The 23817-nt window shown below is 40.5% G+C and overlaps 1 protein-coding gene across 8 annotated transcripts in view; it reads right to left on the reverse strand.

Moving 5' to 3' along the window:
* Positions 1-23817, reverse strand: part of Stau2 (staufen double-stranded RNA binding protein 2) — a 316808-nt gene that overhangs the window by 186617 nt on the left and 106374 nt on the right. For all 8 annotated transcript variants that reach the window (XM_029474171.2, XM_085835774.1, XM_029474170.2 and 5 more), the window contains one exon: positions 1384-1543. In XM_029474171.2, the coding sequence (XP_029330031.1) occupies positions 1384-1543 (160 nt within the window). The remainder of the gene's footprint in view (positions 1-1383; positions 1544-23817) is intronic.

Here is a 23817-nt window from a genome sequence, read left to right on the forward strand (position 1 = left end):
GACACCTCAACAACACTCACATTGTTCCGAAACCAGTGGGACCTAGCTACACAGTTTGAAATAGCAGATGTGGGCATGGACAGTGGATTCTCCTGAACTCTCAAGGTCAAGGGCTACACTGCTAGGCTTTTGGATTTTGTTTTGTTTGAAATAGAAGCAACAAATGCTGAGTTTGAAGATCTACTCAACCATACATTCTTTAGACCTAATACTTTTACTACAGCTGTGTGCCTGCCTCCCTCTGCAATTGTGATTCTGACATGCCCCATGGGCTAACATAACGGTAGTACAGGACGCAAAATAAGAAATCAGAACTGTGTCTGGTCGTATTCATGTCTTTAGTACATACTTCTGGAGGGCTGAACAGAGCGTGTGTGAGATAGGAAAATAAAGGGCAATTCTCACCACCAAGAAGCGTAGGGCTAACTAGAAGTAGTTAATAGTTCCAATGAACATGTCCAGCAGAAAAACGTTTGTCTACCATTATAGCAAATTTCAAACGAAGAAGACTACCTAGTTTGGAGAACAGATAATCTAGGAGGCCAAACTGTAAGGTTTAAATAACTTAAGCAGAAAAGATTAAGACACTGAAATGCCTGGACTATAGATATTATTGAAGTTCAGTGGAGAAAGTAGATGAAATCTTAAGAATGGGTAAAATCGGGGGCTGGAGGGATGGCTCAGCAGTTAAGAGTACTGACTGCTTTTTCAGAAGTCCTGAGTTCAATTCCTAGCAACAACTGGTGGCTCACAACCATCTGTGATGGGATCTGATGCCCTCTTCTGCTGTGTCTGAAGAGAGCAAAAGTGTACTCACATACATAAAATAAATAAATCTTAGAAACAAAAACAAAGAAATGAGTAAGATCACCCAAGAATAGCCTCAGCATTCTAATTTGCAAACTAGAGTAGGACACCAAATTCTCAGACAATCTCCTCTTCTTTGCATTCCTTGACCTCTGGCTGGGGATGTGGCTCACTCGGGAGAGTACTTACCTTTAAAGCATGAGGCTCTAGGTTCAACTCTGCACTGCTGAAATACACTGTGGTGCTTACCTACATTCCTTGATCTCAAGTTAACACAATGTAATCTATGTCCAATACAAGGTGCATTAAATGCAAGTAAATGAATGTTACCATTCATCTTTATACACAAATTCCTAAATCCCATGTTACCCACAAGTAACCTCCACACGTGAACCAGGTCCTTCCCAGAAGGAATGTATGAGTCCAGTATACTAACAGGCACCTGAGAACCAACTGCCATGACCCTTCTTTAGCTGATCACATTATTTTTTTTCTTACAAGATTACTTTATTGTCTGCTCAGAACCCTCCCTGAGATAGCACAGGAGAGAGAATGCCACACTCATCAGGGCCACACCTGGGGAGACTTTTCTGGAATTGGCTCATTCTGTAGGGCTTGAAGCGCTTTCATTGCAGCATTGTGTCTGGCAGCTTGTCGAGTCTTCCCTTCACCAAAGAATTCATTATTTCCTACAGTTAACTGAACATAAAAGATCTTGGGCATTGGGCAATGATACCTATAGAAAGAGAGCACAAACATTAGTGGTAGCTCAGAAGCAGTCTATAACTACTTATAACCAGAAGATTATTTCACTTAAGATGGTAGCAACTGTGATATACTACATATTCTCTTACCAACCCTAATACAATTTTAACTTCATGGATATATTACTAAGGTAAAATATGAGCTGATATATCTATACATAATAGTGTACAATGACTTCTATGAAAAAATGTAATATCAAACAAAAATTAATACTGTAAAAATTCTCTAACTATAGAAGCTTTTCTAATGAAGTTTTAGTCGGTTTTGATAGATGAAAACGGAATAGTTTGCTACTGAGAAGAGGGCACCATTGCAGAAGCCTGATGATTAGGTGACGGCATGCACATTCCTGGGCTTGTCATGAATAATGGCTGTACTAGAGTTACAGAGGCAGAGAGATAGCTTAGTAGGATACAAAGTAATAACAGCATCACATTGACTGAACAAAAACTAAAGAATCCATGCTAGTTATTAAGAATTATATCTTTTAAGCTGGCCACAACAGCTGTACATATTACAGAAGGCAATGACACTTCATAACACACAATGATCATGGTAGTGGGACCGGCATGTGTGCTACCTTAGAAGTACACCTCAGGTACACATGAACATAGCTCAAAAATGGACGATTTCTTTGTGCTGGGAACATTCACAACATTCTTCCCTGTTTGAAAGACTGACTTAGCTTTTGTTACCCACAGTTATTCTGCTATAGTGCACAGAATATGTATATCATTCTGTCAACCCAACTGAACCCAACCCATGAACTATCTTCTTCCCACTTTCTCTTCCCCAATACCCTCTTCAGAATTTGGTAACTACTATTCCACTCTCTACACTCCTTAAGATCAAATAATTAGCTTCCAAGTGTATGTAAGAAGATGTAGTACTTTTCTTTCTGTGCTTAATTCACTTCACGAACATAGTCTCCCAGCTCCATCCCTGTTGCTGCATATGGAACTATTTCATCCTTTTTTATGATTGAGTATTATTCCGTTGTTATTCATATTTTTTAAACTCCTTGTCCATTAGTGGATACCTAGGTTGATTTCAAATCATGGTGATCATGAATATAGCCATAAGCATGTGACTGTATATGTCTCTTCAAAATCAGTTCCACTGGGGAGCCTGCTGGATCATGTGGTAGTTCTATTTTTTGGTTGGTTTTGACATTGCTGTTTTTGAGGAATTTCTATGCCATTTTCTATAATGAATGGATTGACTTATATCCTCAACAACAGGAAATTAGAATTCTCTGTTCTACTTATCCTTATATTCTGGCTTTTCACTTCAGTGTGATGAATATTTCTGATGTGGTGCTGAGCAGTATTTAAGTTAACTCTTTTTTTTTTTTTCAGCTTTTTATATTCATGGAACCTTTATTTTTTTTTGATTTTTAATATTTTTATTACATATTTTCCTCAATTACATTTCCAATGCTATCCCAAAAGTCCCCCATAGCGCCCCCCACTTCCCTACCCACCCATTCCCATTCTTTTGGCCCTGGCATTCCCCTATATTGGGGCATATAAAGTTTGCAAGTCCAATGGGCCTCTCTTTCCATTGATGGCCGACTAGACCATCTTTCGATACATATGCAGCTAGAGACAAGAGCTCCGGGGTTCTGGTTAGTACATCATGTTGTTCCAACAATAGGGTTGCAGATCCCTTTAGCTCCTTGGGTACTTTCTCTAGCTTCTCCATTGGGAGCCCTGTGATACATCCAATAGCTGACTGTGAACATCCACTCCTGTGTTTGCTAGGCCCCGGCATCGTCTCACAAGAGACAGCTATATTTGGGTCCTTTCAGCAAAATCTTGCTAGTGTATGCAATGGTGTCAGCGTTTAGAAGCTGATTATGGGATGGATCCCTGGATACGGCAGTCTCTAAATGGTCCATCCTTTCATCACAGCTACGAACTTTGTCTCTGTAACTCCTTCCCTGGGTGTTTTGTTCCCAATTCTAAGAAGGTGCACAGTGTCCACACTTTGGTCTTCATTCTTCTTGAGTTTCATGCGTTTAGCAAATTGTATCTTATATCTTGGGTATCCTAAGTTTTGGGCTAATATCCACTTATCAGTGAATACATATTGTGTGAGTTCTTTTGTGATTGTGTTACTTCACTCAAGATGATGCCCTCCAGGTCCATCCATTTGGCTAGGAATTTCATAAATTCATTCTTTTTAATAGCTGAGTAGTACTCCATTGTGTAAATGTACCATAATTTCTGTATCCATTCCTCTGTTGAGGGACATCTGGGTTCTTTCCAGCTTCTGGCTATTATAAATAGGGCTGCTATGAACATAGTGGAGCATGTGTCCTTTTTACCGGTTGGGACATCTTCTGGATATATGCCCAGGAGAGGTATTGCTGGATCCTCCGGTAGTACTATGTCCAATTTTCTGAGGAACCGCCAGACTGATTTCCAGAGTGGTTGTACAAGCTTGCAATCCCACCAACAATGGAGGAGTGATCCTCTTTCTCCACATCCTCGCCAGCATCTGCTGTCACCTGAATTTTTGATCTTAGCCATTCTGACTGGTGTGAGGTGGAATCTCAGGGTTGTTTTGATTTGCATTTCCCTGATGATTAAGGATGTTGAACATTTTTTCAGGTGCTTCTCTGCCATTCGGTATTCCTCAGTTGAGAATTCTTTGTTCAGTTCTGAGCCCCATTTTTTAATGGGGTTATTTGACTTTCTGGAGTCCACCTTCTTGAGTTCTTTATATATATTGGATATTAGTCCCTTATCTGATTTAGGGTAGGTGAAGATCCTTTCCCAATCTGTTGGTGGTTTTTTTGTCTTATTGATGGTGTCTTTAGCCTTGCAGAAGCTTTGTAGTTTCATGAGGTCCCACTTAAGTTAACTCTTACATAGGAAGTTTGAGACCAGGAGTTAGACAGACTCCCTGAATAGCAGACAGATAGGGAGAGGGGCCATGGCTGGGGAATAATGGTGGACAATTTCAGGATGGCCAACCTTTACCTCAACCTCCTGACTTGAGACAAAAGCCTAGTAGCTTAAAACAAAGGCTTTACAGGCTTCTGTCTCCCACCAGCAGGCCCCTGTTGATGGACTGGCTCAACAAGTTCAAGGCCTGGTCAGGTCACACATAGTTCTGGGCTAATAAACAAGGGCTTCCTTCAAACTGACCAACCCTCGAGTAGGGAGGCTTTCTTCTTTGCTTTGAATAGGGTCTTTCTGTGTGTCAGATGCATGTGCGTGCTTGCTCACCCCAGGAAACGCCTTTCTCAACTGCTAATTCTGAATGTGATGCCTGAGATCTGTCTGTTGCCACCTATTGAGCTTCAGATTCTCCTGCCTTTCAGCTCTTTAACTGGCAGAGAAAACGAACCAGATCCATACCCCTAGACTGTATAATTTCTAGACTGCATCAGAAATAGCATAACAAAATATGCTCAGGTTAAAAAAACCTACCCAAGTTTTATGTTTAATGAAACAGGGAGCAAAGTGTGAGTAGGAAACTGTAGCCATGCAGCTGAGGGCTTAAGAGGCTCAGAAAAGAAAGAGCACATCTAAAAGAGATTTTAATAACTATGTTATATGATAAAAAATCTATCAATTCAACAATTACCTATAAAATGCCTTGTATGACAGGGCATTGTAAAAGCAGAAAAGGATATAACAGGGAAGACCAAGAGTAAGAAGAGTGCTTGGAGTATCTACTGTGGGAGAAATATCTGCAGATGAGAGGAGGGCAGGTTCAGAAGTATCAGGAGCTGTCTAGACAATGTGGCCAAGGAAGGTTTCATTGAGAAAATGACAACTTTGTAAAGCTCTGAAATAAGTAAAGAGCCAAACCATGCAGGGATCTGGGATGGTGCATGTGAGGCAGACAGAATACCAAGTGCAGAGGCCCAGAGATAAGCTCAAGTAACTAAGGTGCCTATCTGGCTAGAGCTGTGGAGGTCAGGAAGGAAAGCCAAGGCATGAGAGGTAACCAGACTCTGCAGGCCTTCCTTAAAACCACTTGAAAGATCTCACTTTTATCCTACAAGAAAGGGATAGCCATTTTGAGCAGAAAAGGGCATCATCTAAACCATATTTTGAAAGACTATGTCCTATGCTGAGGGCAGACTGAAGGGAAGGGCGGGGGAAGCAAGGGAGCTCTGACAGCAGCTGAGATAAACCTCAAGAAGGGACAGATGTGCCTTCATTGGGTAGTCCCTAAATTCTTTGTGAGGTTTGGAAATAGACCTGCCTAGGAAATCTAAGATATGGTTCAAGGATCACCTTAGAGCTTTAGAAGAGATAGAGTCCCTACTGAAGGAAAAAAAAGACTAAGCAAAGGGTGCCTGTGCTGGGTGGGCATAAGCAGCACTGCTTTGGAGACGTGAAGCTATTAGAGACGACCTCCAAGCAAGTGTGTCAGGTGGGCGATCCCAGTTATAAGTTTGGGCTTTAAGGAAAAGGTATAAGGTGAAGAAGGTAAAAATTGGGAATAATCCATGAAGAGATTGTATTTAAAGAAAAACAAGAGTGCTGTAGGATTCAGAGACAACAGAAAGACCAGAAAGACCAGAAAGACCAGTCCATAATGTAAAGAGGGTGTGTTAGAGGAGGGACCAAATGATTACAGCTAAAGCTCGCAGGCAAACTAAAACTAGAACTGAACAATATGATCACTGAATTGAGCAATACAGCATTATGAACAGGATCAATTTCAGTGTAATAATGGATTTGGAATTGTAATGCTAGAAATTAAGTTAAAAAATTATTCCAGTACTGGAGAATGTTTCTACACCAAAGTTCAACTGAGGTCCTGCCTTTTTTCTTTGTCTATTTTGCTATGCTAGAGATTGAACCCACGTAAAACTCTAACTTGAGGTCACAACATGTTTTCAATGGTTATTAAACACCCAAGCAGTGGTGTTCTTCAAGCAGTCTGAGATAAACTAGAGAGAGCTCATAATGTTAAAACTTATTGGGCAAATGGAAATGCATCAATGAAGGTTTACTGAAAATGAAGTTCGGTGCTTGAAGGAGCAGATAAGTGAGGCCACAATTGAGACCATGCGTAGACAGACTCCTGGAAAGGGCACATGTAAAGGAACCAGTGAGAGCCTAAGGCTAGAATTTGATTAATACCTATGATCAAAGTTCAGGAAAACAACAGATGGCAGAGGATGGGATACAAGAGTGTCAGTGCAGAGGAGAACTTACAGCACAGTGTTAGGAGAGGGCACTTAGCAGCGTCTGAGGGATGAGACAATCTACAGAAGAGCAGCAGGAAAAGTCAGCTTTAGCTCTAAACATCAACTTTTATGGGTCACAGTTTTCTATTAATTTTTTTTAAAGATAAGGTGTCTTAAGTGAATATAAGTGTCCTTATTTTTAAAATAGAAAACATTAAAAACATTAAAGAAAAAGCAATGAAAGTAAAATACTATTTTTAACATCCAAAGACTAAAAAGAATTTTAAGATACAATCTTTTTGTCCTTTGATGTCAATAAATAACCAGGGCCTGGGCAGCCCCGTTCCCTCAGACCTGCCACTCACCACTTGAATCTGAAATTCGACAGACTGATGGGAATCATGATTGGTGACTGTCTTTGTCACCAACAAAGTTTAGTTTCCCACATGCACAGAACTACACATTTTAATTCATTCAATAAAACTTCAAGATGCACTAGTTGAAATCAGAAATTGACTCCTGAACTGATCTTAAATGGCAAGCTTTCTCTGTAGAGCAAATGCTTACAATTAATTATAAACTTCTGAAAACAGAGGTCCACAACTGGAATGCTAAGACCTTTAACTACAGTAGAGGGAGTGGGCGCCACTGTAATCACTAAGGTCTGCTGACAATTACAAAACTCATTTTGGTTTGCCACAGAGACAAACAAAATTTCTGTTCATTATAACTTTACTGGAATATGATGTCATAACACATAAGCATACTGAAACAATCTGCTGATTTTTCTGACCAAAATATTAATTGCACACTAAAGAGCCCTCGGGGCCTCTTCCTTCTGGGCCATTGAATATGGCTTTATGTATGTGTATAGGTATGCATTTGATATATATGTGTATATAAATCATATCATATAAATATCAGAGGGAAAATTAAGTATATTGCATTTTTTACATAAAAAGTAAAATACTCTAGTAGTAACAACAGGAAATGCCAAGACCCGGTGCCTGATTTGGTTCATTCCAGTTTCACTTCATCCTCTGGTTTAACAATGATTCTTAGTAAATATACCCCACATGGTTTGAATATCTTACACACCACATTTCCTCAGTGCACCATGACAATTAAGATTATCCAGAGCACTCTGATTAATGGCATCCAGACTACACTACACTGCAGATGACCCAGAGTACTTCACCAAATAGAATACCATGTGCTGAGGTCCTCGCCTCCAAATACGTAGTTCCTTTGATAAAGAAACACTCAAAGTTTATTAACTCAAAGGTAGTATGTTCTACTTAATGGAGTTCCTTCTCTTGTTTGTATTTTCCAAACAATAAGCTCAGTTTTGATAATGAACATTCAACATTTACTTCTACAAGTTAGAATATATTAACTAAGCAGATAGTACTTTGTACTCAAAGTTTAAATTCCATGTTGTAATTGTTGTTAAGAGATGAACCACAAAAAAACCCTATTGTGCAATTAAATGATTAAATGAGCTCCTCGTATCCATAGCCTCCAAAGGTCACTCTGCTACATCACAATCGTTTCCTGTGCTAGTTAAAGTCTGTCCTACAGTCCTGGTCTTCTGAGCTGTTCTCTGCTGTGGCCCCAGGGCTGCCTTAGTGACACGTCCTACCGTCTCAGAGCTGCTCTCACTGCTCTAGGTTATATCTGCACAGGACCATCTTGGCAAACAGGCAACTGCATCAAACGGGATATAACCACTCCTTACTGTGCACTGGCTACATTTTTTGAATCAGCTTAGTCTTTACAGAAGCCCAGAGTGACAGGAAAGGTCCTGAATCTCACTTTGAGCAGTAACAACTTTTCCCAATAGAGCTGTTGAGAGTCAAACTTACATCCATCTAATTTCAAAGGTTCAAGAAAATCTTGAAGAATGACCCAGAGCCAGCAAGATAAAGGTGCTTATCACTAAGCCTTTTAAGACAGCTCATTCCCCAGGACCTGATGCTGAGAGGAGGAAATTTTGGCTTCATGTATGCTGTGGCATGACCTTCTGTGCACATGGATGCATGTGTGTGCTTGTACATACATACACACACATATACACACAAAAAAACAAACAAATACAGTGTGTAAAACTGCCTCATTATCTTCTGGCTCTTACCACTTTTTGTTTAGTTGAACAGAGGAGCTAATGCAAGGGTTCTGTGTGAACAAGTACTGACACAGGCATGTCACTGCATGGCTGCTGAAACAATACTCCACAGTGACCTCCTGAGCTTCCACAGCATGGAGTTCAAATAGACAATCAAGTGGTGCAACATGGGAAGTCACCATGCTGCCACTCAGAGCCAAACTGCTGAACAACCTGGAGAGACAAAGGCTAACTTCAAGACTTCTTTTCTATTCTATGCTTTACTATCCCCTATTTGGTGGTGTGTGTGTGTGTGTGTGTGTGTTGGGGAGCAAACACTTTAAATAACACAGTTATTAGATATACAACAAATCTTCAGGCATGCCCCATCTTCTAGACATATGAGACAATGTATCATCAAGAAAAGATACATGAGTCTTTGGAATTAATACTTAACAATGCCTAATACCTTGGCAAGTGTTACTATGACAACCTTCTAACCTATGCCATGTTGCTATCTTCCTAATGTGACTGCATGCAAGGCTTTCTCTCTCCTGATCAGCCAGCCAGGGCTTTATTTTCCAGCATCTCACTTTCCTAAATATCACTTTTACAAGGTGACAAAGACACATTCCAAACAACACTAGGACTTAAAAATTGAAAAATTACCTCATTTCATTTGATGGTGTTACTCATAAATTTCAATACGGCTTAGACATTCATATCTCCTCTACATGTTTATGTCCAAAGCCCACGAAAATGTTATCTTCTGATCTAATGGGGGAGTGGCTGGAGTTCTGTTTATTTCTAATTCGGGCTGAAAACAGGATGTCACTTAGCCTTTCTATCTCAGTTTACTTATCTGTAAAATATTTGCAGAATCTAGGATTTTAAAATCCTAAAAGCCAAAACTTAATTCGGATGACATTTGATTATTTTTACTCTTTGTAATTTTTGGCAGCACTTACCCAAATTCTTTCCCTTGCAACAGAAAAATAACAAGTTTATCATAAAGCTGTAAAGTAGTTTTGGCACATTTTCAAGCTTGTACATATATAAAATGTCTAGATAGCTCTTTCTTCACATCTATAAAGTTTGAAAATATATCTTTTATGGTCTGAGTTTTAATTCCTAAGGAATTTCAAATATTAGGACTGATTTAAAAAGATTCACAGGCAAGCTAAAAAGAAGTTTTAAAAGAGATGGAAGGACACTGTTTCTGTTCTGTTTGCAGAACTCCCCTAATTATGTCTTAGATACCTAGGAGGACAGAGAGAACACCAAAATTCTGATAGGGTATTTCAAAACAATGGTCTAAAATGGCATAAAAACATAGTTTCGAGCTTTTAACTGCTCTGAAGTTAAACAGAAAAAAAATGTTCAGCAGAATCAACTCAAAAAAGCAATCCTGTGCTCAAATTAAATCTGGTAAATTAATAGTAGGGCATGAATTTAGGATGTGCGAGAAGCCAGCACTGAACCTGTGTCATTGAAATGCCCTCCACATTCAGGACTATACTGTGGAGAGGAAAGGGTGCTGACAGAGGCCTGCTGTTTGGAGCACACCAAGTTATCCTCATGAGCACACTCACACCTGCACAAACCTCTCTTTGCCCCTTCCTTAACTGAATTACAGAAGTTATCACTGCCACATTATTATCAAACCATGGCAAAAGGAGACACTAGCATTCAGATCAATCACCCCACACCCTCAGCGTCATTTATAGATAAGGAAAACAAAGAATGGAGATGCTAACTAACCTCCCCAACACCACCTAATATGAGCTGACGTCTAAGCTTAGCCAGGCTCACTGGGAGACCACACTCAACCTCTGAACTGTGCTGCCTCTGAATTAAGTTCACAAGCATGAGCTATAAACTCTGAAATCATGCTGCATGCGAATGTCAAGTCCACTCAGATCCAGCTAGACCTAGAAGATTGGGCAGATTCAGATCTCCCCCTGTCCCTCCCTCCCCCCCCCCCTCTCCCTCTCTCTTTCTCCACATTCTAAGTTGGAAGTTGACTGAGAAGTCCCCCACCCCGTTTCTTACTCATCTCTCTTGGTCCATCTCTCTGAAATCTGAGCTTACAAACTATAACGTCCCATTTCCACAGTTCGGTTGTACTGGCCTCCATCTCACTAAGATCTCACTAAGAGCAGTGAGCGGAGGACACTTTAGATTTGTTTCTCGCTAACTGGAGCACAGTGTTGCATTTCCAGTAAGCACAACACTGGCTAGACAAAAGGGAAGAAGGGGAGAAGAGGAGAAAGCAAGAGTTTGTCCAAATGTATGACTATAGGGTATATGTATTTTAAAATATCAAGAAAGTATCAATTATATATACAGTGCTATGCTTCCAAAGTCAAGAATACAACTGAAAGAAAAAAAAAATTATCTTTCAGCACCTGTATAAAGAATACTGACTTTATCTTTCAAGTCTCAACCAAGTAACCTTTACTGCCTGCTTTCCAGTAGCAAAACAATCCTAGAAGAAACCTAGGATTTCCCAATATTATTCCATAAGTAATAATAATCTAAGGTCATATACTTTCAGAATCAACTGTTAAGGTTATTTTTAAGTCTTAAAACAATTTGTTCCAGAACTGGAGAGATGGCTCAGAGGTTAAGAGCACTAACAGCTCTTTCAGAGGTCCTGAGTTCAAGTCCCAGCAGGCACATGGTGGTTCACAACCATCTGTAATGGGATCTGATGCCCTCTTCTGGTGAGTCTGAAGAGAGTGACAGTGTACTTATATAAATAAATAAATGAATAAATAAATACTCTAAAAACAAAACAAAACAAAATATTTTGTTCCTTGTGTTACAAAGATTCAGGGAATGTTTGGTGGAGACAGCCAAGCCAGTGGCTTTCCTACAGGGTTGTGGGTTTTACAGAGTGGCTACCTGTCTAACTGATTATTCTGGAAATTTGAAAAAAGCCCAAATCATATTGTCTCCCAAAGTCAGTCTAGTAAACTTCTGTTTCCCTGAAAATTACCCACTCACCCAGGTTCTGCAGTCATTGTCACCACAAACTAATGTTGTCCTAATGAACATCATCTTTACTGCTATATAGCTGTAGTGTCCACATCCCACTAGCAATGCATATTCTGCCTATCTATTCTTAAAATCTGTATTTTCTCACCTTTCTATATTACATATATACACATTCTAGTAGATCTTACTGAAAACATAATGTTGTATTTCTTTTAGTGTAGCCATTTTATATTTCTGCATATTTTTCCTTTCTTGTTTGTTATTCTTTTTCTAAGTTCTTGCTTTTGGTACTCAATTAATTTTCATGCTATCATTTCCAACATAAGCATAAGACAAATGAATTTGTCTTACCATATCCCTTCTGTTGTTCAAACTATAATGTGCTCAGGATGAAATACACCACAGTATACTTTGAATGTCTGTGATAAAGCCTGTTTCAGAGGTATCAGTGTGTCTAGGAAATACCCTGAGATAATCTGCTAAAGTTCTTAGTTTGAATATAATAAAATTTACTTCACATTTTAAGAAACGTAATTAAAAATGTTTTTCTTTTTTCTTTTTATTAGATATTTTCTTCATTTACATTTCAAATGCTATCCCCAAAGTCCCCTATACCCTCCCTGCGCCCTGCTCCCCAACCCACCCACTCCTGCTTCCTGGCCCTGGCATTCCCCTGTACTGGGGCATATGATCTTCGCAAGAACAAGGGCCTCTCCTCCCAATGATGGCCGACTAGGCCATCTTCTGCTACATATGCAGCTACAGACACAAGCTCAGTGGGTACTGGTTAGTTCATATTGTTGTTCCACCTATAGGGTTGTAGACCCCTTTAGCTCCTTGGGTACTTTCTCTAGCTCCTTCTTTACGGGCCCTGTGTTCCATCCAATAGACAACTGTGAGCATCCACTATTTGCCAGGCACTGGCATAGCCTCACAAGAGACAGCTATATCAGGGTCCTTTCAGCAAAATCTTGCTGACATATACAATAGTGTCTGGGCTTGGTGGCTGTTTATGGGATGGATCCCTGGGTGGGGCAGTTTCTAGATAATCCTTCCTTCCACCATTGCTGGTGGGATTGCAAGCTGGTACAACCACTCTGGAAATCAGTCTGGTGGTTCCTCATAAAAATGGACATAGTACTACTGGAAGATCCAGCATATACCCAGAAGATGTTTCAACTTGTAATAAGGACACATGCTCCACTATGTTCATAGCAGCCTTATGTATAATAGCCAGAAGCTGGAAAGAACCCAGATGTCCCTCAATGGAGCAATGGATACAGAAAATGTGGTACATTTACACAATGGAGTACTACTCAGCAATAAAAACAATGAATTTATGAAATTTTTAGGCAAATGGATGTATTTGGAGGATATCATCCTGAGTGAGGTAACCCAATCACAAAAGAACACACATGATATGTACTCACTGATAAGCAGATATTAGCCCAGAAACTTAGAATACCCAAGATACAATTTGCAAAACACATGTAACTCAAGAAGAAGGAAGACCAAAGTGTGGATACTTCGTTCCTTCTTAGAATGGGGAACAAAATACCCATGGAGGGAGTTATAGAGACAAAGTTTGGGGCTGAGACGAAAGGAAATACAAATATTTATGGGCTTAACATTGTAGGGAAATAGAAACATGTCAACTATTTCCTAGAATTAGTTTCATTAATTATTTTGTTAGTATAAAGAACTTGAGAGATTTTCTACACAAGCAGTGCACAAAGAACATTTTAAGAGAAGCATTAACCATTGGTGGAATTGAAGTATGGGATAATTCATGTCGCACAGTAGCCATATCTTAGTATATTTCTTACTCATAGGAATCTGATAGATTTTTGAGCAGATCATGTGTAGTAAATATATGGTACAAATTTAAGATTACATTTCTTTTTTAAATTAATTAATTAATTATTTTACACTCCATATTTTATTCCATGCCCCTCTTCATCCATCCCCCAACTATTTCACATCCCATATCTCCTCTCCACCCCCACCCCCGTCTCCACCCCCCATTTTGAAGTATTTTATAAAAGATTTTACAGTGCACAGTATGTATAGGTATATTTATTTATTTATATTGGATATTTTCTTTATTTACACTTCAAATGTTTTCCCCTTTCCTGGTCTCCCCTTTGGAAACTCCCTATCCCATTCTCCCTCTCCCTGCCTCTATGAGAGTGCTGTTCCACCCACTCACCCACTCCGGACCTCCCACCCTGGCATTCCCCTACACTGGGTCATCCAGCATCCTCAGGCCCAAGGGCCTCTCCTCCCACTGATATATGTATGTATGTATGTATTTGAAAAGTTGTCCTTAAATTAATATATAGCTGTTCATGAAAAATGAAATAATTTCTGCCTAGATTGCCAATTGCATAAAGCTGAAAAAGTTGATGCAAGCCAAGTCATTTTTTTCATGATTAGTCTTCACATGAGCTTCTTTCCCCGCACCATCTACATAATAGATGGACTCAGTTTATCCCACTCTAAATCTCAAATGCTTTTCTCTGCCAGTATTTACTTCCAACCTTATGAAAGGTATTTGAAAAACATTTTTTAGCTCTGGGCTAATATCCATTTATCATGTGTGTTCTTTTGTGATTGGGTTACCTCACTCAGGATGATATCCTCCAGATGCATCCATTTGCCTAAGAATTTCATAAATTCATTGATTTTAATAGCTGAGTAGTACTCCATTGTGTAAATGTACCACATTTTCTGTATTCATTCCTCTGTCCCACCCGGGGATCCATCCCATATACAACTACCAAACCCAGACACTATTTTGTTGTGGCCGGCCAGTAGCTCGCACTATTTCATATGCCAGAAAGCTTTTGCTGACAGGACCCTGATATAGCTATCTCTTGTGAGGCTATGCCAGTGACTGGCAAATACAGAAGTGGATGCTCACAGTTGTCTATTAGATGGAACACAGGGCCCCTAATGAAGGAGCTAGAGAAAGTAACCAAGGAGCTAGAGGGATCTGCAACCCTATAAGAGGATCAACAATATGAACTAACCAGTACCCCCCAGAACTGTGTCTCTAGTTGCATATGTAGCAGATAATGGCCTCATAGGTCATCAAAGGGAGGAGAGGCCCTTGTTCTTGTGAAGATCATATGCCTCAGTACAGGGGAATGCCAGGGCCAGGAAGTGGGAATGGGTGGGTTGGGGAGTAGGGCGGCAGAAGGGTATAGGGGACTTTCGGAGAGGAAACAAGAAAAGGGGATAGCATTAGAAATGTAAATGAAGAAAATATCTAATAAAATATGTTTTTGTGTTTTCAAAATTTATATATTAAGTGTATTAATCAGACTATATTTTAAAGGTTTTTAAAAAACATTTTCATGGACAAATTCCTAGCAATGGCTAGGAGACAAGATTCAAATGCACAGTAGAAAGTGGAATGCCTCCTCTAAAGCACACTAAGCTCCCGAGACTGCTTTGTTACAATGTCCAACCCAGACGTCTTCTCCAATGTTTTTGCTGATCAAAATTAACTATCAACTTTGGATGCTTGCCCATGGCGAAAACGCCCCCAGAAAAGCACAGAGACATTACATCAGCAGTGCTTCAGCAAGATCAATGTGCCTTGACAGAGATGTGAACAGTGACTAGGTTTACTGCAAGCTTGTACTAGGTTTTCCTTTCACTGAAATCTAAGTGGATCTGATTGTACATCTGCATATAGTTTAATGATAACAATGACTTGTAAGTTAATGGATATTCACCGGAATATAAAAAATTTACTTGGCATTCTCCCAGCTAATTGTTTTTACAGCTTGAGTTAATGTTATGCATTGGCTGCATTCATAAAAAAGTTAATATGAAGCAAATATTTTTAAACTAAATTCTATTTTCCCACTGTTGCCCAATATTTAATCTTGAGCTATATTTCTGTAAGAAAATTTTACCTCTAACACATCATAAAAATTATAATTAAAATGCATATGCCCAGAAACAGGTACATTTAATCAATTATTCTATAAAACATGAAATCTTCTCACCTGCAATAAAATTAGACTAATGGATAATTATTTTTGTTTCATATTCTCACAAATATTAGAAGGAAATGTAGGCTTTAAAGAGCAACTGTAGGGCTTTTAAAGTAGCTTAATAGAGCCAGGCCTGGTAGTGCATGCCTTTAATCCTAGCACAGGAAAGGCAGAGGCAGGGGGAACATATGTGAGTTCAAGCCATCCTGGTGTACATGTGAAACTCTGTCTCAGAAAACAAACAAACAAACAAAACCTAAATATAGAAGTACAATTTACAATTTATTAGCTGGAATTGGATCACAGAGCTTGGCTCTCAGATTTCAGCAATGCAAGGATTGTCAGATCAATGACATCAATCACCCTCAGACCTTCCCAATCTCTTCTGTTATTGGTGACACACTTCAGGGCTCTCACTGCCACCCACACCAGCTTACTATGATCTCACCTCTCCTTTACAGTCAACACATTTTCTGATTCAAGCATTTGTTTTCAAATTCTTTTTTTTTGTTTGCTTGTTTGTTTGTTTTGTTTTGTTTTTGAGACAGGGTTTCTCTGTATAGCCCTGGCTGTCCTGGAACTTATTTTGTAGACCAGACTGACCTCCAACTCAGAAATCCACCTGCCTCTGCCTCCCGAGTGCTGGGATTAATGGTGTGTGCCACAAATTCAAAGAAGATATGCAAAACTGCCTAGATCTTATATACAAAAATGTAAAAAGAAATGTTTGCTGTAAGAGGTGAAGATCTGGAATCTGTTAAAACTTGTATACAATCCCGTTTTTAATTAATATGTTCTAAATGTATAATTTTCAGGCATCATAATTTAAAGCATTTGCTACACAAGTGCTCTACAGAGAGTATCACAGGGACTACAACCATCTGCACTCTCCTTTTCTGCATTACACAGATAATCCAGGTATGCTTTTCCACCACGTCAGTGTGAAGTAGGGTTTTTATACTAAGACAAACACTGAGCTAAGAATCATGCAAAGCAGAGCACAGCACAAGTGAGAACCCCAGTGGTAAAAATGCATGCTACTGTCCAGTCTGGCAGGACAGCTCCAACTGAGGATGAGCCTCAAGAGGCAAATAAATGGCTTACACCTTTTATTACCATCAGTGTCACAGTAGGGGTAAGACTGAGTATCACATTCTTATCTACACATAAAAAAGCTTTTTAGGATATTCTTAACAAGTCTCTCAAGATCTCTTAATATCCCTGGATAGATATTTACATGAGTGAGCATGCTACAGAGGAAAAGCACTTGAGAGGTTGGGAGCCTGTTCTACCCTTTACCAGCAGGTGACACATGGTACCAGAATACAAAAGGCTCAGAAGTCACAGCTGTTCTCACTGTTCCTTCTGGGCAATTCATTTGCCTTCTTAGATACATCATATACTTCTGCAGCACGTCAGCCCTTCCTGTGTTTCCTGGTATTAGCCACCAGCTCCAAAAAGAACCAAGGGACCATGGCACTAATGCCATACTATCTGCTTAGAAAAAATCCAGGAAAGAGTGCAGTCCTAGCGGCAAATACTCCAGGCTTCCACTCCACATGTGGGACCTGTCTGATGGGTGAGAAGAGCAGGAAGTGGGCACTGTGATTAGTGTGGATTCAGTGCAGTGATAAATGCTGTTAATGAAGTTGGAGATGTGACTGAGCAGGACTTAGGTAAGGCCTTGTGCTTGTCCTTTAACTGCCTCCCACAGTGCTCACAGGACAAGGAAGACACAGCTTCAGACCTCTACAGGGAACAAGGCTCAGTCAACAACATCAGTGCACTTTCAAATAGCAGGCAGTGTGCAGAAGATGCACAGGTGAAGTCAGATAGTGCTGTTTCACAAAGCGCACACATTTGTAATGAATGCAACCAAAAAGCTTAAGTTCTCTTTTCTCTGTCATAAAGGGCATCAACTGACGTGTTCTGAATTATGTTCTCTATAGACTGTTCAGTGACCTGTCAATCACAGTGTAGCAGTCTGTCAACTCATTTGTCCTTGAAGAGATGCATCCTGAACAGAGGGCATGAGGACGTCAGTGAATTGTAAGAAAATAAAGAGGTAAGGAAGTTAAGGTTTTGGTAACTGATGCCAAGAAAAAGCGTGGGAAATTAACGGGTCATAAGCTCTCAAGAAACTCAAACTATGAAAAAGCAGCAAGCCATGATGAGAATAATACCTAAGATGACTAAATATACAGCCCTAGCATTACTGCCTCATCTGAAGTCAGGGGAAAGCTAGATGCTCAAGCTGCTCATTTTCATTGCAACAAAAGAAGAAAGAAGAGGAATAACATCCAAGACAAGGTGGATAAAGCAAGTTGATAGTTGCGGATATGCTGGCAGACCACATCTAGATGTCCTTAGAAATGAGAAACCAACACAGTGAGCTGATTAGGACTTAGGCAAGACTAGAAGACAATACAAATTGTTTTTGTTTTAAAGTGGACTGTGTCAACAACTAATAAGTCAAATACTATCATAATGTCTATATTGATTTGGAAAAAAAAAAAAAACCTTCCCTGTGTTCTTAAAAAAACAAAAGAAAACAAAACAAACAAACAAAAAACCCAGGGTGCCAAGCAAAGGCAGTAAGTCACTCAGATCCAGGGAATATAAAGGTTCCTTAACTACATGAGAAATCCAAAGAGTTCTGAAAACCGGAGACATATATGGGACTGCAAAAAGAGTCTTCAATAAATTTTACTTATTGTTTTTGTCATTCTTTTTTAAAAATCACTCAAGAGAACAAACAGAAGGTTTGTAAATAATCTTACTTACAACAGATGGAACTCCTTGGGAGTCCTTTGGAGTAACCTATAGTTACCACCTGAGAGTCACGCCAGGCCTCTGAGAAGGACTTCAGGGCAATGATCAGGACTGACAGGAGTAGCCACAACAAGCTCTCAGCAAGCACAATCACCTCAGTTGTGTACAAGGAATTCCAGGCAGAGAGCAGACACTTAGGAGTTAATGAACTCCTGATGTATTTGTCAAGTGGGTGAAGGGCTGTCCTCCTAATCGTATTGGTCACTGCTCTCATGTTCTATCACAATGCAATTCGAGTGAAATCAAATCAGCACATCTTCTCAAGGCTAAGCAGGCCAGAGAACCTGCAAATACTTGGAAACCTTGCATGACACCACATAACTCTTCAATTAAGGAAAGTGGTCAGAATAAGTGTCGGCATCTAGAATGATATCTAGAACTTAGAAGAAGTCCAGCAAAGATGTTAGATGAGGGGGGTGGGTAATAGCTAACACTTGCTAAGTAGTTTACTAGCCGCCAGCACTGGACATTCAGTAACTGACTTAGTATTTCCAACAGCCTTCGGCAATAAAAGGTAATAATACTTTCATTTTCAGTCACAGAAACCAAAACTAATTCCAAGCATCTTGGCATAATTTGAAGCTAGATTTCAAACACAGGCACATGGCTCTACAGTCTTGAATGATCACATTTCAGCACTGTTCTCCTCTTGAGGGGCAAGGATGGAAAGTAGACTGACAGTCATGCCCTCAGCTAGAGCAATGCAAATCAGGCTTAGAGAATGGTCCATGAAAAGTAAGAGAAGCTTGTGGAACCTTGTAGAGTGTTGGGAGCTATTAAGACAACACTATTGTCCTGATCTCTGAATTGGGCCTCTCCCCCCACCAAGAAGAAAAGGGGGTCAAAAGTGGGCCACTGACACACTGCTCTGAGAACAACCACAGATTGATCCAGCCCTAAGTCAGTGCCGGATGTCCTGACCACAAGATGTACCCTGATACCACCAAGTTCCTGCTTCCCCGTGTAGTCGCCAAAAGAAAAATTTCCACTGCCCCATCCATCCTGCTGAGTACTTCCTCCTTTGCTTGTGCATTTCCGATGCCCCATTCCTCTTGCTGAGAAGTACTTCCCCATTTGCTTGTCCATTTAAGCCTTGAGCCTTGCTAAATACAGTGAGACCTTGATGCTAATCAGACTGCTTCCGTGTGTCAGATTCAAGAGGTACTGCGCAGACAGTGAGACAGTTCCCCACCAATTTGCTCAAGTGTCTCGGACGTAAGCCTGGGCATAAAATTGTTGTCCCATTCACCATGGGGAATGTTCTGTCCAAAGAGACAGTTTTTATTCAAGAGATGAAGGGGTCTCTTTAGGAGAGAGGGATAAGAGTTAAGAAAAAGGATTTAATAAAATTTTTTGTTTTGTGGATGAGAGATGTCCATGGGTGGTATTGAATGGTCCTGAAATACACCCTTTAACTTGGAATAAAGTAAGCAAAGATATCAATGCTTTAATAAAACAAGAAGATGTCCCTGAGTCCTTTTTTAGCTATTGGGGAATCATCAGAGACCTCCTTGAGCAGGCAGAAAAGGGCGGAGAGGGTGCTCACCTCCTAGCCCTTACTGAAGATTTTTTAGAAAACTCCCGATCGTTTTGCAAAAGCGAAACTAAGCCACCAGTGAATCGTCAGTCTCGGCCATCATCGATTATCGATGCCCCGGTCTCTAAGGACTCCCTGCCTTCCCCTCTTTCTCCCCAAATTACATTAGATTCTAGAAAAGGGGCTACTGCTCGACCCCCTGTTAGACCAAAAAGGATTTACCCCATTTTGTATAAGGAGTTGTCAGATGAACCCCTCGATCCTGCCTCAGAGGCAGAATTGGATGAGGAAGCCTTTAAATATGAACAAGACCACTATGGTCCCAGGCCCAGTGCCTATCTTACCATCGAGCCCTTCAATTTTCATCCTCCTCTTTATTTGCCACCCTTTCCCCCCAATCCTCAGCCTAATCCTCATCCCATATCGCTGGCTTCTTCGTCCGTTCAGCGATTACTTCAAACTAAAAGAGAACTTCAGACTCAGATCACCAATCTTAAAGATGTTCTAGGGCTTCAAAAGGAGCTACAAGACCTCAGTCTAGAGACTCAGAGTCTACAAAGAGCCCTCATGGGGGACCTTCAAGGTTCCATCCCAAAAACCCCTCAAACTGGACGCAAAGGGCCCTCTCAGAAACAAGGGAATGAAAAATTGACCTTCCCTGTCCTCACCTGATCTTGAGCCTGTCAGACTGCTCCAGGTCATGAGCCCCCCCCCCCGCCCCCTGGCTCCTCTGAAAAAGATCAGGGGGAACCAGAGAGTGATGAAGAGGAGGATCAAGCAAACTCTGATTCCGATGAGGGTGGCATGTCCCCCGATGAAGGGTTGGACACCAACATCCAACCAGTCTACAAAAAGCTAAAACTGAGACATGTAAAAGATCTTCATTCAGCAGTCAAAAATTATGGGGTTAATGCCCTGTCCACAGTATCTGTATTAAAAGGTTTAGCAGGAAAAGGCTACTTGGTACCCAATGAATGGAATAAAGTTGTTCAGTCTGTCCGCACTAGAGGCTAATATTTAACTTGGAAGTCAGAGATTGTGGACAGAGGAGAAAATTTGGCTGCAAATAATAGAAAGAATCCTACTAGTAAGACAGCCTCCTGGACTGCTGATAAAATCTGTGGTAAAGGCAATTTGGCTGCAGACATAAAACAATTAGGGCTCTCCCCTGGTGTCCTCACCCAGCCCTGGGAGCTTGGTGCGCTGTCCCTGCTGCAGAGGACACTACGCCCCTAACCAAGATTATACAAGGGCCCCAAGAGTCCTATGCGCAGTTCATTGCCAGATTGCAGGAAGCAGCTGAGAGAATTTTGGGACCTGAGGAAAGTGAGGGTCTGTTAGTCCGACAACTTGCTCTTGAAAACGCCAATTCGGCATGTAGGGCTGCCCTGAGAGGTAAAACCAAGAGTTTAGATATAAATGGTATGATCAAGCTTTGTAATGAGGTAGATGTGTTTTCTCAACAAGTTTCTAAGTCTATTAACCTGGCCATTGGGGCTGCTCTAACTCCAGATCCAAGATTGGTGCCGAGCCCCATTGGCCCGAGTTAGAAGTAGACATCTGTGTCCTCGCATTGGGTGCAGATGCTGCCTGGGGCACCCCTGATTATTATATGCCTTAATTAACAGCAGTTAACACAGGTGATAAAAAGATTGATCCAGGTTGCAGCAGTGATATACACGTGCTGCCCTGGCCTTACACACTGGAGGTATATATGTCTGTCTGGGAACTCATCGAGATAGATCTCTAAATTATAAATGTGGCTATGAAAATGATTTTTATTGCGCCTCTTGGGGCTGTGAAACCACTGGGGATACCTATTGGACCCCGTCCTCCTCTTGGGATTATGTCACAGTTAAACGACTTCACCCCAATTCCAAAGTCACCTCCCCTGGAAAACAACCCCTTAATAGCTATTGTTCCCCCAATTCTTCTAGACAAGGGTTGTGCAACCCATTAAAAATTGGCTTTACAACAGTCGCAAGGACTGTTGACTGGACCAAGAGAGGATTCTCTTGGGGGTTGCGCATATATAAAGAGGGCACAGATTGGGGATTGACATTCAAAATTAAACTACAAAAGGAAATCCCCAACAAATATAAAGCATCTATAGGATCTAACCCCCAATTACATCACCCTAATTCCCCAAACAGTCCCCGACTTCCAGGTACCCACCCACCTGTTCCTGCCCCAGGGTGTGCTACGGCCCTGTTTCAGCCCACTCTCCCTGCGGGGCCCCCCTCTTCCACTGATTTACTGTGGTCTATATTGAATGCTTCTGCTTTTTAGCCTTGTTGGATAAGACACAAAGAGATAATGCGTCAGAATTTGAAGATTGTTGGATGTGCTTTTCTGCTTCCCAACCCTTTTATGAGGACATAGCCATATTTGGAAATTTTACCCTGCTTTCACATGCTAGGCAGCTTCCCTTCGAGTCAGTTCAGCTTACTTTGACAGAACTCTCTGGGATAGGAAGTTGTGTGTTGGGCCCAAGTATGCTTCCGCCGCTGCCCTTGCTAGAGATTTGGAATAATATGTGTAGAGTAAATAAAAATAGGTATTCTTATCTTCTTTCCCCAAATGATACCTTTTTGGCATGTTCCACGGGTCTTACATGGTACATTATTATACAAGATTTTATAAATAATAGAGATTATTTTGTCTTGGTTCAGCTTTTTCCAAATTTTAGTATTCATGAATCAGATGACTTACTGAAGTTTTGGGATCGAGGTGCCTCCTTGCCATCCTGCCACAAAAGAGAGCCTATCTCAGCAGTGACCCTTGCGGTCCTTCTTGGCCTGGGTGCTGCTGGGACCGGGACTGGAATCGCAGCTCTCGTGTCTTCTCAACAGAATGCACGCAATTACCATCTGCTCAATGAGGCTATTAGCCAAGATATAGAGAATATAAAAAGGGGCCTAATACCTAAACATGATAAAAACAATCTACAGCAAACCAGTAGCCAACATCAAAGTAAATGGTGAGAAGCTTGAAGCAATCCCTCTAAAATCAGGGACTAGACAAGGCTGTCCACTTTCTCCATACCTATTCAACATTGTACTTGAAGTCCTAGCCAGAGCAATTCGACAACAAAAGGAGATCAAAGGGTTACAAATTGGAAAAGATGAAGTCAAAATATCACTTTTTGCAGATGATATGATAGTATATATAAGTGACCCTAAAACTTCCACCAGAGAACTCCTAAACCTGATAAACAGCTTTGGTGAAGTAGCTGGATATAAAATTAACTCAAACAAATCAATGGCCTTTCTCTACACAAAGAATAAACAGGCTGAGAAAGAAATTAGGGAAACAACACCCTTCTCAATAGTCACAAATAATATAAAATATCTTGGCGTGACTCTAACTAAGGAAGTGAAAGATCTGTATAATAAAAACTTCAAGTCTCTGAAGAAAGAAATTATAGAAGATCTCAGAAGATGGAAAGATCTTCCATGCTCATGGATTGGCAGGATCAACATTGTAAAAATGGCTATCTTGCCAAAAGAAATCTACAGATTCAATGCAATCCCCATCAAAATTCCAAATCAATTCTTCAACGACTTAGAAAGTGCAATCTACAAATTCATCTGGAATAACAAAAAAC

Source organism: Mus caroli, unplaced genomic scaffold (genome assembly GCF_978045245.1).
Source record: "Mus caroli unplaced genomic scaffold, Mus_caroli_1 scaffold_1, whole genome shotgun sequence".
Lineage (NCBI taxonomy): Eukaryota > Metazoa > Chordata > Mammalia > Rodentia > Muridae > Mus > Mus caroli.